Source organism: Calonectris borealis, chromosome 11 (genome assembly GCF_964195595.1).
Source record: "Calonectris borealis chromosome 11, bCalBor7.hap1.2, whole genome shotgun sequence".
Classification (NCBI taxonomy): Eukaryota; Metazoa; Chordata; class Aves; order Procellariiformes; family Procellariidae; genus Calonectris; species Calonectris borealis.
In genome coordinates, this window is record NC_134322.1 from 7,848,739 (window position 1) to 7,866,655 (window position 17,917).

At 41.6% G+C, this 17,917-nt stretch overlaps 1 protein-coding gene across 1 annotated transcript in view; it reads left to right on the forward strand.

The window, feature by feature from the left end:
* The window catches only part of AKAP13 (A-kinase anchoring protein 13), a 200,893-nt gene that overhangs the window by 41,389 nt on the left and 141,587 nt on the right, over nucleotides 1-17,917 (forward strand). The window contains exon 3 of the mRNA XM_075159879.1: nucleotides 3,217-3,261. Coding sequence (XP_075015980.1) covers nucleotides 3,229-3,261 — 33 coding nt within the window. The 5' untranslated portion in view covers nucleotides 3,217-3,228. The remainder of the gene's footprint in view (nucleotides 1-3,216; nucleotides 3,262-17,917) is intronic.

Consider the following 17,917-nt stretch of genomic DNA (forward strand, 5'->3'; position numbering starts at 1 on the left):
GGTCTTAAAAGGACCATTTGTACTGATACTCATTGTCTGCTCCATAAAAAAAGGACTGATGAAAAACTTCATCAAAGGAGCTTGGGCAGTATTTGCACGTTGGGACTTTCAGCTAAAATGTCTCGAGTGTATCAAGTGTGATGTGTAACATAACAGCTTCTCACTTTGGATAAACCCAGCAGAGAAGACCTTGTGATGGAGCACATGAACTGTGGTTTCTTCTTCTCATAAAGGTGTGATGGGTGTTGGTGGCAGGTGCTAGAATGGCGTCTTGTACAAAAATCGTGACAGCTGATCAGTCCTACAGCATTGCAACCCAAATGTCAAATAAAGAAGCATTAGTTTTGGTGTAATACAGGCTTCTCTGTGGCTTTGCTGAAAAGGGTAGGCTAAAGCACCACTGAAGCAGTCAATAAGAAAGGAGACAAAAGGTCCAGCTTAGATACTTGATTCCTCCTGTCAACGCCTCTCAGCTTCTCAAACCTACGTCAGGGAGGGGAAAATACAACAGTCTAGGTCCTGCTACTGCTTTTGGGGATTAGGTGCGTGCCCCAGGCCTGCACTTAGGGCCTTCCTCCTTATTTCATGAGGCTTTGGATGGGACTTTTTAGAAAGCATTGGCTTGATGACTGGGTAGAGCGAACAAAGTGGAGAGAATACCCTACTGAGTGCGAGAAGCTGGCTGGTGCCCCGTGGGTTTGCCGAAGCAAAGCAAACAGTGGTTGAAATCCAGGTGTGACCTCCCTGAGTGTGCGCTTGTTAATTTTGCTTTTTGAGTGAATGCAGATGTAATTTGTTTTCAGATCACAGAAGTTATTGTGTGTAATGACAAGAGTGACAATAACGTACCTGTGAACTGTGACAGGGAAGAGGTAAAATTGTTAATTCACAAAGGAGGGAGGAATATATTTGAGTATGTTAGAATAACTTCCTTTCTTCAGCGTAAACTCCTGAGAAACTGAATAGATGATGAAAATTTAAAAAACTAATTATTTGGGAGCAGAGAGGAACTTGCGGAGGAGAATATATGTATTCCCTGTACTGTCTTGGGAAATACAAACCTGTCGTGTTCTGTTTTCCTGAATTTTTCATGTGACATCCTTTAACTTGCACCTTATCCTATAGAAGGCCAGCAGGAATATTGCTAGTGTAGAATGATGGCTGAATTTTGGGGATGAGGAGTAATCGTAACAGTTGATGTAAATGCAAAAGTATAGATTCTTTGCTTTGAAGGTATATCACACTGTATCTTTTATCAGCAAAAAGAAAAGTTGTTCAGTTACTTGTCAAGACTTGAAAAGATGTGAGAAAACCATGCTTTATATTAATTCCCTTTAAACGCTATCACCTGAGACACAACTGTTTTGATTCTGTGCTGTAATCTTTTTTTAAAAGTCATATCCAAATACTACCAAATTGCTGTGTTAGACTACAGGTCTTAATTTTGCTTCCTGAGGGAATTGGTCCATTGCAATAAGACTTTGTAAAAATCCAAATGTGAAGTGGTCTTAAAAGGGAGTTTTTCCAGCCATGGTTTAATTTCCATAAGATACAATGGACGTTCTCGGCTGGATAATGTTCAAGATGCCCAGGTTCAGAATAGGAGAGAGAGGCGCAGGTAGGTCATGAGGGAGATTGGCAAGCTTTGAGCAGTTCTTGTTTTTGTTTCTTTTTTTTCTTTTCTTTTTGAGCCATTAGTAGGACTGAAATAGCAGGAGCATGTTGTAGGGCAGAAGTGAAGATTGCTTGCAGAGCTGTTTTTGGAGCTCACCTGCCCACATGATAGCTAGTGCTACTAGTTCCCTATTTTCACGAGTAAGTCAGTCTTTGTAAGAGGGAAAACTATCAAGCATAACTATTTTGAGGCATTTTTGCCGTTGGAAGGGGAATCTTGAGGTTGAAAATAGGTATGAATTTGACTAGATTTAAAACTATTGCACAATATTCGTCCGTCCCGTGGCTGCGCTGGAGGACCTTTTGCAGAGGGACTGTGTTTTGGTGAGCAAGCTTGGCAGGTAGCTCAGACACTTTAAAGCAGCCGGTACAAAAACGCTTCTTTGTAAAATAAGGAGAGCGTGTGAGGGATTCTAGCTGGAATCAGCTAAGGAAACTTAGGCTGTGGTTTAATTTCTGTCTCACTAAAGGCAAACTGGGATTTGGAATGAAGTATGAACAAGATCCTGTGTTTTCTGTGTGAAAAGCAGAGTGGTATTTCATCCCTTTTTAAAAAGGGTTTGAAGTATTTGCAGAGCATTACCAGTACGGCAGACACGAGCAACAGCAGAAATTCCATTTTTAATTGTTTTGCATTCCTTCATCTTAGGATCCTGAACTGCTTAATACACAGATTAAATGAAAACTTACAGCTTTCGTTTAGGGTGAATATTTTCTACCGCAGTGGAGAAACTAATGCAAGTGAAATTCTGGTTCAACCGATGCAAAGCTCAATACAAATAACTTTCACCAGGTTATATAGAAATTCCAGGGGCAGACCTGAAAGAGGAAATTTTCTTGACTAAGATCACCTTGGTAGGGTGAGTAATGGTAGTTTTTGACTATGCAAAATGCTGATGCAGAATCGTGAGCATTGTCTATTCTGGAAGTTTTCCCTCAGTTTTGCAAGGAACATTTTTGATAGTTTGAGTTTTAAATAGTTTTGAAATGTTTCTTGAACAAACAATCCAGTGGGAGGGAGGAAAAAAAGGCACCAAATTAACTTGGGCAAGGTAGTATTTGCCAGAGTAATTGGTCTTCTCCAACAACAGAAAGAACTACAAATCTTTACAAACATTTTTTAGGTGGGAGTGGGGGAATGCGTGGGCAGATAGCAATTAAGGTTTGATAATTGTCATAAAAAGCAGATACGATGTGAAGGTTGCTAGGAGGACAGATGAACTGAGATGGACTTGAAGAGGAAGCAAGTTTCACTTGGGATATCCTCAGTGCCAACATTGCCGACGGTTCAGATGAGCGCTTTGCTCTACAAATCATTTTAGAGTAGTCTTTGCTTAATGTGAGTGTAAATAAAAAAAAGTGACAGATCGTTTCTGAGCTGAAAGAGAGAAAATAGAAAATTGTTGTGTGAAAGTGACTATTGGAAAAAATAGCGTAGGGGTGCTAATACAGCTTTGGAAGTTTAACGTTCTGCAGCGTGTGAAGAAGTACTTAAAACTTTTTTCGTAAAATTTTAAATTTGTCTTTTCTTTTTTCTTTCAGTGTTCTGAGGTCATGAAACTTAATCCACAGCAAGCTCCATTATATGTGAGTACAAAATTCAAACAGTTTTTTCCTCTCTTGCTATTCACACAAAATGCTTCCCTCCACGCTTTCTGGAGATGTTGCTCCTTTTTAATTTGCTCCCCAAAGACCTTATTTGTATTCGTTGAGCTGCAAATGCTCGGTGGTACTGTGCAGGTAAGTCACAGAGCTGCTCTGTCTTTCCAGCAGACAATTCTAAAGAAGTTTTGAGACATGTTGTAATGCTGTCACCATGCAGGCATCCCCCTGCTTTTATTTTTTTCCTCCCAAAAGCATGCTCGAGTGCATGGCTGTGCTCTTGCGACTTGATGTGTTGCCGTAAGAGGCCGTAAGAAGAAATTGCTTGTGTGGAAAATAGGGCATCCCGGTGTGCGGTGCTTGCCTGCTGTAATAATATTCTTCTGGTCAGAGTTTTAAACGTGGCAGGGAGGAACTGGAAGCAGCGAACGGCTCGGCTGTGCTGTGAGTGCTGCAGCAGGGAATGGTTTACGTCAGCCTCCTGGAAGCTCGTAACCTCGATGGCTACATTAATAAAGAACAAGCTTCCTCTCGCTCTTGAATAGCAGCTTTGTTGCAGAACATGGGGACTGTCAAATTAGACCTGGATTTGTGGGGGTGTACGCATGTGTGTTAAATTTGTGCCAAAGCTGCCAGCCAGGTTTGTGACCATTTATTTTCCATATCGCCATGCTCAGAGCAGGGTTAGCTGATGAAGCTGTCCTGTGCTTATGGTCCTACCCACAGACTTTGCTAACATGGGTAGAGCTGGATGCAAGGATGGAAAATTTGGAGGGAAAATTACTTGCAAATGTGGCTTTTAAGGGGAAGGAAGGAGAAACGATCAGAGCTGGTGATAGACCCGTATCTTGGAAAGTGTTGTGTGTTGTAAATAATGGATCATGTTGACCTTTAATGCCATGGAAGTTTTCAAATTTTGCCTACTTTTAATTACCAGCTGGAAGCTTGTATTGGAATTTATTCTTTACTTACTGTACTAAGTCTTGTGCTTGAAGCAAGACTAACACTACGTAGTGTGACCTGACTTTGGGAGAATGGCTTTCCTGGAGTACACCACCTCATTCTGTATTACTGTGAAACTAAATGTTGTTTGAAACTTTTTAAATCACAAGCCTACTGAATGCACCTTGACTTTGAAGAAACTTAATTTAAACTTAGGACACATTAAAAGCGAATGAAACTTATGTGCAAATATATGATGTAGTTGCTACAGTAGAAACACATGAATGGTAGAAAGCAGGATAAAATTATCCTTACGTCTTTTGAACAGTGTATGACTTAACTAATCTGGAGGCTTTGTTTTCCCAGTCTTATCTTCTGACTTAGTTTATTTTCCCACCAGTATGTGTGGGTTTGTATTTAATACGTAGCACTGGAGTGGCATACTTAAAAGTCCTCATCCCCATGTGATAGTGAGGAGGACTGGGCTGAGGTCAAGTGTAGCCAGGTGTAAAATAATGATTATATGGCACTCACTGTAGTGTTTCTTTGCAATGCAAATAAGTTGATGACCACATTATTAATACATCAGTGACTCCCTTTTCTCTCTTTCTCCTCCTGCCCTGCCCAGGTGTATACGCAAATCAACTCCCTTTCAAAACAAACAAATTTTAGTAGCTTAAGGAAGAGGCGGGGGGCAAAAAGAGAAACTCAAGGACCTTGAAAATTCAATATTTAGTCTTCCTGTTTGCTCTCAATATAAATGCTTTGTACATTTTAAGATCAGTTTTGGTTTCCACATGTTGTTAATTGACAGCTCAGCTCATCTGAGGGTTGTTAGGTATGAGCAGAACGTAAAGAAAAATATATCTTCCTGGTATTTTTATTTTTCAACAGTCTTGTGGCCTGGCCGTTGGTAGGTGAATACCAAACCTCACCAGGTTCCTTCTTCAGAGTGATGTCAACTCTCTTTTCTGCGTATAGGCTCCTTGAGCTTGTTTTCAAATAACTGAGAACAGTATCCTGTGAATTTCTTCATAAGGAATTTCATCTCTGTGAAGTAAAGGACTGGAAATACCAGGCAATACAGACATGTCAGGGGATGTCCCTACATTTGTCTACTCTGAGGAAAAATTGCTTCCCCCAAATTTCACCCTGTTGTTCTTGACACCTTTGCATTGCATCCGTTACGCTCTTCCTCTTTTAAGCCAATATCTTAGATTCAGGATTACTTAATTTTGTTTATTAATTTTTTAAATCTTGCATGAGTTTCATACTGAAAGCTCCATTTGTTAGTTGTTTTTATCATCATCAGCATCACTGAGCTCCTTTTAGGAGGAGAAAGTAAAAAATGATGTCTCCAGTTCAGTTCCTGGAAGCCAATTAGAGAGTTAGAGCACATTTTATCCTACCTGATAATTACCAGGTTGCCCAGATTAATACCTTACAATTATGAAAAGTGTTTTGGGAACCTGAGATGTCCTGTGTACGTGGGACCAAAATTTTGTGGGTGATGGAAAAGATGGTACCTCCAGATACGCACTAATAGAGGGATTCCTGTATTATTCAAGTCAGCGTACATAAATAGAGAGAAGACCCTCTGCTGCATCCTTTTTGGTACCTTCTTTTGGCTGCTTGGACTTCTATTTACCCTTCTGTAAAAATCAGCTGTCCTGCCTCTGCAGAGCTTGTGACCACTGGGAGATCGCAGCCTGTGATGATGAGACTACTAGCCTTTGAAAGTGTAAAGATTAAGAGATAAGGTGGAAAACACATCCTCTAGTAATAATGAGTGTCGTGTTTTTGTGATTAAATAAGTCCGTCCCATTTAAGCGTTGCATGATTGTTTGCTGGTTAATGAGGTTGCCAGGAACTGGAGCTAAGCATTATGGTGCTGCAGGTTTGGGCTGGGACAAGAGCTCAGCCTTTCCTCTGCAAACAGATGGCTGCCGGCTCGTTCAGTTGGTCCCCCCAGGAGCATCGTATCTCTCACCCAGAGCTGTTCCTTACCTGCCCTTAACGCTGCTTAACGAGCTCTCCTGCCTCTGGAGCTTGGTGCTGCTCACGGCAGCACAGTCATGGGGCAGAGGAGCTCCTGCCAGGAGAGATAGGGCAGCAAAGTGTTCCTCAATATAGCATGGGGAAGGTTCACCACGGTGTGATACCGTTAATGCCGGTGCTTAAACAGGCTGTAGGTCAAGCACCTATCCCATCTGTACCACTGTCGACATGTAATTGCCTTTATAAAAGGCAGTGTTACTTTGAGAATCTGTGGCTTAATATTGTGGTGTGAATTTGAAATAAAGATGTTCAAACCCACTTCCTCCTTCCTCAGGTATCTCGATGGGGTGCTAACATGAGCTGCTGCCTTGCTGCCAACAGCGATGTTTTGAAGAAGTGGGGTAGTGGAGTGGGGAAGTCATTGACAAGGTCTTCTGTGGTTCACAGAACTGTGGCGGTGAAGGTTTGAGTTCTCCATATTACAGCAGTGGTCTTAAACTTTGTGATACAAGCTTGACTTTAATGCGGAGCTGGTCTCCAGAGCCATAATCAGCATAGCATGGGGAGGGTTTTAACAGAGAACGAGCTTTATCTCCCAGCTTTTTCGCTAGCATGGGTCAAAGTTACAAAAAGCAACTGTCACTTGGCTGGATTGAGTGTATCTGATTTCTGTTGCTGCTGTTCTTATGGGTTGTTTTCTTCCCAGTGTAATTATATGGATCATGCTTTACATAGTCTTTGGTGCAACTATGGATATTCTGTGGAAAAGGGGATATTCTGTAACACAAGGTCCTTAATATACATTGATTTCTTCAGGTGCAAAAAAAAGAAGTCCGTGTGGCTGGACAGTCCTTTGGTTGCCTGCCTCAAGCCGTAGTTGGGAACCATCTCTGGTGATGCACAGATGCCAGATTGAATCTGAAACTGGCTTTACCTACGTCCCTCTGTATTTCAGTGCTGTCCCACTGATACGGGAACTCTGGTGAGCACAGCGTAGTGGATGAAGGGCAGTATTTCAAACCTTATTTCTGATCTGCCTGGGGCTTTGTGGTCAGGAAGCCCAGGGTCTCAAAGCTGAAGGACTGAATCGTTCCGTTTGCTGGCCGGGCTCCGGTGGAATGTGAGGGTTGCAGAAGTCTTTGGCTGATGGGAGGTGGGAAGTTAGGAGCTTCAGTTTTGTTTGTTTTTGTTAAATACTTGCAATGACCTCGCTGATCATCCCCTCTTTATAAAAGTCATCTCTCTCTACCAACAAAAGTCAAAATTTCAACTTGAGTATTGTAAGGTACTTTCTACTATTGTCAATATGTTATTGGAATATCCAGATCATCAAGGAGTACGCAGATAGGTAAAAAAGGATTAACATTGCTCTGAACAATGGATTTTTATTAAGTGACCTTTTTTATTGTTGTGATTCATTAAGTTCTCTGTTTATAAATGAAATAATTTAAATTAGTCGCTTAGCTTAAACTCAACTGTTGCTAACATCCAGGCAAGAGAGAAAATGGGAGCAAGCTTTGTAAAGGTGACGTGTCAATCTTTTTATAAATGTTGTCATTAACTGAGAATCCAGCAGAGTATTCAGCAGGAGATTTAACTGCAAAAGAATCAAGGATCACAAGCTGTGTCCTTATTTCTAACCAAACCATGTAACCAAACTCTATATTAATTAATATAGAGTGCACGTGAGTGAATGGTCAGGGTCGAGTCTTCAGCTGCATACAATGTCCTGAAAACCTTACTTCAAAAGCGACCTGCATGGCTTCCGATTTCAGCCTCTGCTAGCTATAGGTTTTTTGTAACGTTATTGATCGTTCCTCTAACCCACTCGCACCTCCTGCCACTCTGAAGTCGATGCTGGTTTTTTTTTTAGAAGAATAACCTGAGAGCAGTACTGGATATGAATGTGTTGGAACCAGGACTGGAGTGACACGCAGGGGACGAGCTGGGAAGCATTAGGTGTCATCTTCTCTTGATTACTACCAAGGTTACAACCTTAGATCTGCCTTTAAGACAGGAATGCTTTTTCATGGTGATAATGATCAGTGGGTGTGAAATGGAAAAGATTAGCAGCTGGAGAAGGATGATGTATCACTGCAAACTTTTTTCCTTTTTCCTTTTTGATTAAAAGGAACAAACTTGTTTTAAATCACAGCACTCCTCCTTTGCATGGTTTGTCTAAGGTGTGCCCACGTTATTTGGAGTGACAAACCCAAATGTGTCATAACTGGTGATTGCATGGGAGGGCAAACACTTAATTGATAAAAATGCTCCCATTGACTTTGGTCTTTAATCAGGTCTGTGGATGGAGTCTCTTGTATAAACGGCCATTTATGAGCTGTGTAACCTGCAGAGTTTCTCAAGGAGAGTTTTGAGATGAGAGCTTCCACTTCCAAGCCAAAATGCTATACAACTTAATGAAGTATGAACTTCAAAAGCCTCAGAAAGAATGCATTGACCCTCTCTTAATATAACCTGCGTTTTGGGTACAGTAGGTCCTTGCTTCTGTTAATGAATGAACTACTCCTGTAGATTTCCCAGTGTGTCCTGCTTTAATCTAAAATGGGAAGAAAAGAGTAATGCTGATAATATTTTTCTCCCACTTACATATTTCATACAGGATGGTACCCCACTGAAGTGCACTGTGTATTCCTGAGGAAAACAATTGCGATAACCTCTGATGTTCATGTTTTAAGAAAAAATCCTATTTTGAATAAATATTAAAGGATTAAAGAAAAAAGTTCACAACACAGAGGGCTTGAGGCTTGTGGCAGCAGAGCCTGTCCCAAGCACCATGGTTCCCCGCGTCCGTGAGTGCCGCGAGGTGTTGTGCAGGCACGCCTGCCTGGCAGCCGGGTTCTTACTGTGGCTGAAACCATCTCAGGTGTGACTTGTGCACTATTGTGTGCTAGGTAATTAATGATCTTCAGAAATCTCTACCAAAGGGACAAAAGGACAAAATGAAATACCTTTATAATCCTACAGTAAAATGTTGTCTTGAGGTTGGCAGCTGTGGTTTAGTTACTTTTCTACTAACGCTGAATTTGTTTGCTTAGTGGCATCTATGGTGACAAAGGCCACTGGGATGCCTGAATATCTGAGATCAGTGCAGCAGAAAAAGTAAAACATACCTCGCATGCTTTTGATACGGGGATTTCTCTCGAAAATCACTATACAGAAGCCCTGTCTTACTTTCTCTCGAGGTCCTTAGGCAAGAGGACAACCAGTCTTGATGTTTAGTTCAGCTCTGTGGTGAGAGGATCTGATAAAGCTCTTGTCTTTTATTTGTTGGGTACTTGATTTCTTCTTAATGACAAAGTAGTTTTCTGCCCCACCTTCAAAATGTCTTTGAATTATGAATGAGTGGAAGGCCTCTGAGCACCTTTTACAAATAAAATATTTGCTTGTGTTGCTTGTGGAAGAACCTGCTTCTTGGTTGGTTTTAAGAAAGTTGGTTGGGGCGCCTGAATAAACTGATTTTTTGAGAGGAGCACATTGCAACTTGTCTGGTTCTGCTTTCATTCTGCAGGCAAAATAGTTTCCTCACTAAACTGTGCTTGACCTCATCTTTTAAGTTTTTGTTACTTAGGTCCTTGATCCAGATTCTTTTCATCTTCCGCTTCCCAAATTCTGCTCTTCATCATGCAAGAAGTCATCCCTTCTGTTGAAATAGGCGTCTGGCAGCTGCCACCTGAGTTCTGCACCATGCTCTGGCAAGCTGCCTGCTGCTTCCCAGTTCCCAGGTACCTAAATGAAGACTTTAGGTTGCACAGATTGGTTATCACGAGGCTGTTCACTTGGTTTGCTCCTCTTAACTGAGGCATTCGCTAGCTTGTGAGATCTGTGCGATGTTAGTATAGGAGTTCTTGTGCAATGGTCACTTCTGTGCATTTACTGAAGGCAGCTTTGACTGGAGAAGTCGGAAGAGGCCTCCTGACCATCATCATCGCCTTCCTCCAGGATGAACCATTGATTAAATTGCAGCTGCGAGGCCCCTTCTCAATACTTCTTTCATATTATCTGAAACTGAAGATTCTGGTGATTTGGGTTCCAGGTCCTCCTCCCATAGTTATCTATTTGATCTTTTCTTCTGTGATCCTGTTTTGTGGGTATGAATGTGCTGGTAAACAATAAATGGACTAGCTTAAACAAAGTCTGGAGCACTTGTCTGAAATTCTGCCCTTAAGTCACCACTGCTTTGCAGCATTATGTGTGAACTTCAAATAAAACAGCTTCCAGAAGAAAGATGGTTCCAGGTACGGGTGGGAAAGCAGAGGAGACAACGATCCCCTCTGATTGCTTCACTCTGTTTTCCGAAACTGCAAAAGGAATCCTTACGTTGTCACACTAAGAGTTTTATTAAAACTAGGTGAAATGACAGATACCTCTTAGGCTCTGAATTTAGGGTTCTTTATTTCTTGTGATAGCCAATGAGCTGGTTAATATCTGGAAAGATGCTAGGAGATCGCATCCTATCCCCAGGGGTGGCTGACACTGTTGCCTCCCCTCCTCTCAGGAGGAATGGGCAACGGAGACCAGGACTTGGTGTTTAAGAGGATGAAAATACTCTTCAACTACTCTTCCTCTGTGGAATGTGTTTATATAGAGAGTTTATAAATATTCTTATCTTACCTTTAGAATGACCAAACAAATTTCCCATTTTACCAATCAAGGTACATGTCCCTGCTTTATTTTCTGTAACAAAGTGCTGACAGTCCAAAGTGCTCTAGTTTTGTTAGACTAGAGGCAGTTCTGACAGCAAAGCTGGTGTGAGAGTAGTGCTTATGAAGACGTTGATTTGATGAAGGCATGATGTTTTCAAATAAACTCTCAAATCTCCTGGGCTCTACCTGCAGTGCCTCCTGTCTGCTTCTGAAGGTTGTGCTGCATGTGGTGTCTCTGCGAACGCTCGTCCTCCGCCTTGCTCAATAAAGCAATGCCATATTGTGCATAAGTGGAAAATAAAATAAACTGTGATTAATTGTTGTGTGCAAAGATCGATGCTGTGCACTGCCATCAAGTGGCAGTTCTGTGGCAGGACATTCAGTGCTGCTTTCTGCAAGGCTGCCTGCATTTGTATTTTTGTTTCAGTGTTTCTTCTAAGTATTGCAAAAGTTTCATCTGTCTAGTAGTTGTGGTTGTGGGGGGTTCTTTTTCAGGAAGATAATGGTTATAATGGTTTCTATTCTCTAATGGCAAAAAATGTCACTTTAAAAAGTGCCTCAATCATTACAGTAGCTCCAAGTAGTGTAGTTTTGAAATGTTTAAAGACTGGTGAGGATATTTTGCGGCTGGCAGGAAAACGAGCATTCTGAAACACACTCTGAGCTCTGTCCCTTCAAGGGCTTTGCTGTACTGCAGAGGAGGCTGCAGTACCAGGAAAACGCCATCCTGCTCTCTTAGCCTTTGGATGTTAGTGTTCAAACCTGATTTTTTTTTTTTTTTCCTTTAAGACACATCAAGGCTATTTGTGAAAATACCCCACTGATAGGAAATTGTTTCAAATAATGTGTCATCGTATGTACTTTATCTTCCAGGAATTGTGACTCTCTCCACCTCTCTGATGCCAAGAGAATAGCTGAATTTCTGTTAGTCACTGAATGCATTAAGACTGCCTGCTATTTCTCCCAAGCACTACAGTTTTGTTGTTACTGCTATGTGAGTAATTAGCAGGAAATACTATCAATCACTCAAGCAGCTGGTAATAAAACGAACTGGTTCGGTTCTCTAACAGTGTAGTGGAGGACAGTAGAGGCCAGAGCAAGACATTCCTATCAATTTGGGTGTGTTTTATAGGAATTGATTGTGGTGGTTTCCACAATTTCTGATAGTAACATCAGTACTTGTTGTGGAGAGTGGATGCTACTCGAGGGGATATTCTGCTATAGGAAGATTCCTCCTGTCTTGCATCTTATCTTCATGTTCACGTGGTGGCATTACATAGAGACTTGCATAGTTTAGAGGGCAAACTCCAGTGTGTTATTGCTTGTGTTCCTGCATACCACCTCCTCCTCTGTATGAGAGCTGTATGGGGCTTGCTGTGGAAAGGGTTTGGGGTTACTGTCAATAATTGCTTATTCAGATAGTACAGGCCATGGTGACTGAGGACACAATGTTTTAAATGAATAGTCTGACTAACACTAAATTGCCCAAATAAACAACAACAAAAAAATTTTCTTCAGTATACTGCCAATTTCACCCAAACAATAAAATTATGGTAGCAGTTCTTCCCTAGATGTTTGCATATAACACGAATGGTTGAATGACACTTCTAATCCTTTCTATTTTTCTCCTTAACTTTGATTTTTTTGCCATTTTGCAGTTAATTTTACTGTTAATTTTATCACGTCTTCCTGTGTGCTAAAAATTATTAGAATTGATCTTGGTGGTTTAGTTTTGTGAAGGCTGTCTGCATAGCACAGTCCGGCACCAAGCAGATGCACTAAACATGCTCTGAACAAGTGTTGGTAAAGTAAGTGCTGCAGAGCATGTGGAGCCCCGTGCTAAAGCAATGATGCAGCTAAATTAGCTATTAACAGCCCAATCTAATAACTTGCCTGGCTCTGTGCAGCAAAGTGATGTGTCATGAAGATGTACCCATAAAGATAAATTATGTGTCTTTTTCAGCACTAACGAGATCCTGTTACTTTGATGGATTTTCTGTTGGCATTCTGTAGAGATCTCCTTCAAGCTGCCTGGATTAATATGTATGTAATACCTGTAATAGCATCTTGACACTCCATAAAGATTCATCTCTGAGCTGATTGATTTGGAGACCGACTGAGACATGCTCTGTCAAAGGATGTGGGCTACTAATACTGGATTTCTTCAAGTGTACCCATTTCTGCAGGAGTTTGTGTTGCTCACCCTGGTTCAGAGTAGGAAATCTGCTCCTTGCTCTCCTTAAACTATTTATCTCTTTGCAAATAAACCCTGCTGTGGGATTAGGCACCTGGACTGGCTTGGGATGTGGTGTGGCTGTGAGATTTCGTTAATAAATTAGCTGTAACGATGCTGGCTCTGCAGACAGGCAAGTCGAGGGTGTCCATCCTGTGTTTTCAGCACAGGTTACGCTCAGGATGGATCTGTGGGAGCCAGCTTGGGCCTGGAGGCAACAGCTCAGGGTTATTTATCATAGATGTCCATGTTTTCCCACATACTCCTTTTACCCAAAGAGTCTTAACTAAATGGTCTCTTGAGTCTCTATCCCTGCTTTGCCCTGTGTCAATCATAAAAGATTGCATGCTAAGCTAAACTTATTTTTGGACCTAATTCTTTCTCACCTTTGGGGCAAGAAAGTGGTGGAGAGAAGAAAGTTATTTTGCATATATGTCAGAGTTTCAGTCACGGCTTTGTGGCTAGCTTTGGAAGAGGAGATCACTTGGCTCAGTGCAGCGTTAATGAAATATGGAAGGTATCACCTCGAGTTGCTATGTGGACTGGCAGAAAAACATGTACCATCGTTCTGCTCTTTTCGTGGCCTGTGGGCAAGATGTTACAGTCTGCAATTGTGTTTTCCTAAGGGCAAGAGACTGCTTTGCAAAATCTGCCTTTCTCATCACAGAGGGGCTCAGTATCCATGCTGTTAACCTGAAACCTTTTGCTGGCAAAAATATTAGCACTGCTGTTAATTTAAAAGGGAAATAAAGTAGGTTTGGAGATGGATTTTTTTTTTTAAACCATTGGAGTCATTCTTACCTTCCTTTGTGATTTTTTTTTAATTTCTTTTAAGAAAACAAACCAAAAAAATCTCTGCTTCATGCTCCTTTAAGATCAAGAAGTTTGAAGTCATTGACTATGAAAAAGGACCCAAACCTACCCCAAACTTGGCAGCTTGCCATTCTGTTTATTTCTGGAGTGTCTCCCTGGAGGTTTTATCTACAGGAGATTGCAACACTCCAGCTGAATGACATCCATCTTTCTCCACGCTCCTGACCCAGGTCACTACCTTTATCAAGGGGGATATCTCCAGGCGAGGAGGGATTTCTAGGGTTGCTCTTGTTCAGACGGATTTCACAGCCCTACCTCTGTTTCTGGGGACTGGAGTTCTGCTGAATAAACGGCTTTTGACGTGATTTTTCTCCTAAATGCTCCTCTGAGTCAATATGTACTGGCAAAATTGAGGATGTCTGTAATGACTGCTATTATCTTGCTGTAACAGATACCTCTGACCTCGTCCCCTGGTCCGTTCCTTTTATATACGTGTGCTGGGAGCTTGCAGAGTAAATGGCCACATCTGCAAAAGGGGATGGATGTTTCAAATAGCATCGTTGCAACATCTGGGAGTGAAGTATCAGGAAGCAACATCCAGGCCCTAATAGTGTTCCTAAGAGGGAAAAGGCACTCAAGATTAAGTGAGGTGCACTCACAAACTCACCCTGTGCTAAGGCAGAGAGGGAAGGGGACTTAGCTGGATGTTTTGTAGGTAGGACCCATCCCCAGATTCCACCCCTCTGGGTTGAGCTGCTCATCTGCTTCTGTTAACCTGGGAATAGCAGCCTGGAAGAGTTTGCTGGACATAGGTTATTTTCTTGCCGTGGAAAGCAGAGCATCTCTTGGTTTTATGAGCCAGCGGTGATAGCACTCGGTGCCTGCGTCGCGGCTGACCGGCCGGAGCGCTTAGTCAGACCTGAGAAAACTGGGATCCAAGCCTTTGTCAATCAGAAGGATTATTCCAGGAGATGAGAGCACTGTCATGTTTGCCCTAAAAATAGTTGCCCAAACCTCCGTCTCCTTTTGCAGTCAGGAGCCCGTGCGGCTGCGCCTGGTTTTGTTCTACATGGAGATGTCCATGTGTTCATGTGCTGCGGGTGTCCTTTCCAGATGTGGTTCTCCAGGGGGTTAAGCACATGTTTGCACCAACCCGAAGTAACCTTAGATGGGAGGGATCTTCCAGAATACTCAGCCGAGATGGGGACACTGTCTGGGAGCAAAAGTTTAGCTGTTGAGCTTGTTGTGTACTGGCAGAGGTAGATGGTAATGGATCATTGAGCATCTAAACAATTATATTTTACTTTTTTTCTTGCGGGATGATTTCTGCTACATTTTCTAAAGCTGCCTTGCAGTTGCCTTTTCCGTCCTCCAGCTGATTTCAGAGTATTCTGCAGTTCTCAATTTGAGGTGGAATTGTCTCAACTTTGATTTTGTCTAATTTAATTATTGTCAGTCCTACACACTTTCCAAAGAAAACGTCATATGATTGAAAAGCCAGCTATTCCTTTAAAAGCCATTTGGATGAAAAATACTTGGTGTGTTTGAACCACGATTCCCATTTCATTGATGGGGAAACTTGAAGTGCAGGGATGTGAAAGGACTTGCCTCCTGCTGCAATTACAGCCTGATCCTGTGTGCTCTGTGTCGAGCAGAGCTGAGGTAACAGCGAGTCCAACTCCATCTAAAAATGAATAAATAAAGGTAGCAATGAGCCTAAATTCCTTGAAGGAGGAGGAAGAAACCACAACTGTGATTTTGTGCTGTCCTCCTGGGTACAGTGCAGCTCTCTTAGGAGCTATTTAGAGCTTCCCAAAGGGGAAAAAAAATCTGTTTCAAAAGCATGTTTCTCCTTTTGTGTCCCAACATAATGCAATAAGCAATGACCCATCAAGGATCTGATTCATGTTATGAATAGCGGAAACAAACCAAAACTTGTTACAGTGGCAGGTTGCATTTACTCATCTAATCCAGTGCCTGATCCAGCCTCTTTAATAAAGCATCATATTGCGAACATCTACAACAGCTCTTTAGAAGGAAATATATTGGGAGGAAGGTTTCTTTCCTTGTGTGTGAATCTCTAAGCCCTCTCACCCATGGACTTTCCATCACTGGCCAGGCTTTACCTGCATGAAAGAAACAGCTGGAGATGGCAATGGTCATCAGCAGCAATTTTGCTTTTCTATGTAGAACAAATTCAGGATTACTAGTTGTTAGTGTTTTCTCATTAAAAGCAGAATGCTAAAGTAATGCTTGAGTGCTTCAGCGTTACTACCTAACACATGCTTCATTTTCATAAGTATTTTTAGACTGTGTGTTTGTGTGGGGGGGTCAGAGTGGGTGGTTAGTGGGTTAGATAACATACTTCAAAATTCCCAGGATGAACCATGGGGGAAAAACCAGCTTAGAAATCACATGCTCCAGCTATAAAAATACAGCTTGCTTTTTTTTTTTTTTAAGAAACTTTAAAATTTGTTAGCCAGCATAGAGAAATGTACCTGTTGCTGGTAGAGCTGATATCCCTCGGAAAACTCACCCTTGCCAGCTAAACTCATGGTTTTCATCTGAAGGTCTTGAATGCTGTATTTGTGAGGGCTGTCCTTGCAGTCCCACTGTAAAGGATCCTCTATGACCGATTCCCCAAAACCAGACAGATTTTCAGAGCCTGAAGTGGAAGAGAAAGATGTCTTTACATGCTTAAAACAATTACTTCTTTTTGGAAGTACCTTTCTGGATAGTATTTTTCAGCTAATAACGTAAGCGATCTTAATTCTTTTGAGCTTGAAGATTTTGTTCGCTTTATCGTCACTTCCAAATATTGTTGAAGTCATCTGTTAAAAAAAAAAAATCCTTTGAAGGTAAATAATTCACCTTTACAGACACAGAAACAAATCTGAGAAAGAAGAAATGATTACTCAGAGTTGCTTGTACTTTGCCTACACACAATCTCTGTACCTTCATAACTGCAGCATCGGAAAACCAAATACCTGAAAAGGTGGAGCTCTCGTAATGCCAACAAAATATACTGACAAACAGGTGCGTTGTCTATCTGGCTTTGGTTTTTAAACATAGGAACAGAATTTGGGCCTTTTTAGAGATAATTGCATTTCTGCTGCCTTAACTAAGCCAAGAGTTCAGAGATGTGCCACACTAAAATCCCTTTCTGAATTGTTTTATATAGGAGTTTAAAGCCCAAGGTCAGGGCTTTAAACCCATCCCTTGGCAAGGCAGGCCTTCGGCTTTCTTCCTTCGGTTTGAGGAAGGGAATATATTTAGAGGAAGGAGCCACATCCACGTTCTTTACATCCTGTTACAGCTATCTGAAACCAGAGATTTTCAGATCCGAACGAGGGAGAGGGCGACCTGCTTCATGAATGGACCAAAATGGAATGTTTTCATTTCCAGTGGGCTTTAAGCCAAGTAAATATTAGTCGATCCAAACTAGTTTTGAAATTAAATTATTCTTATTTGTTGGAGCATTCCAGAGAATGACTTTGATCTGTCTGTACTTTCACCGAAGGGATATTGGCAGGCTGGCCTCCCATTTCTAGCCATTCGGGATGAAAGAGGGGTTATAATAACCACCTTGTGTGGCAGTGATACTGAACAGATGACATTTTTTAGACAATATTAAATGAATAAAGGTAAACATACTTCAATTAAAATGTTTTTGGAGGCTGAATGCAATAGTGCTGTTGGAAAGTCTTCTGTGTGGGTTGGAGGAATTTGGCTGCATTTGTAACTGATTTTCTTTAACTCCAAAAATGTTTGAAAGAGAGGAGTTTGTTCTGTGCGTTATTTCCTTTTCAAATAAATACGTTGTTCCAGTATAACTTTTAAAAATCAAATTAAAACTGGCAGTGGACAGTGAAACTGTTAGTAACAGGGAAGTAGAGATGTGCATTGAAGGAGGACGGTCTCTTATTTAGCGCTTTGCTCTTTTCCTTCTGGGATCTCGGATCACATCACGCACGTGAGCTGTACCATGCAC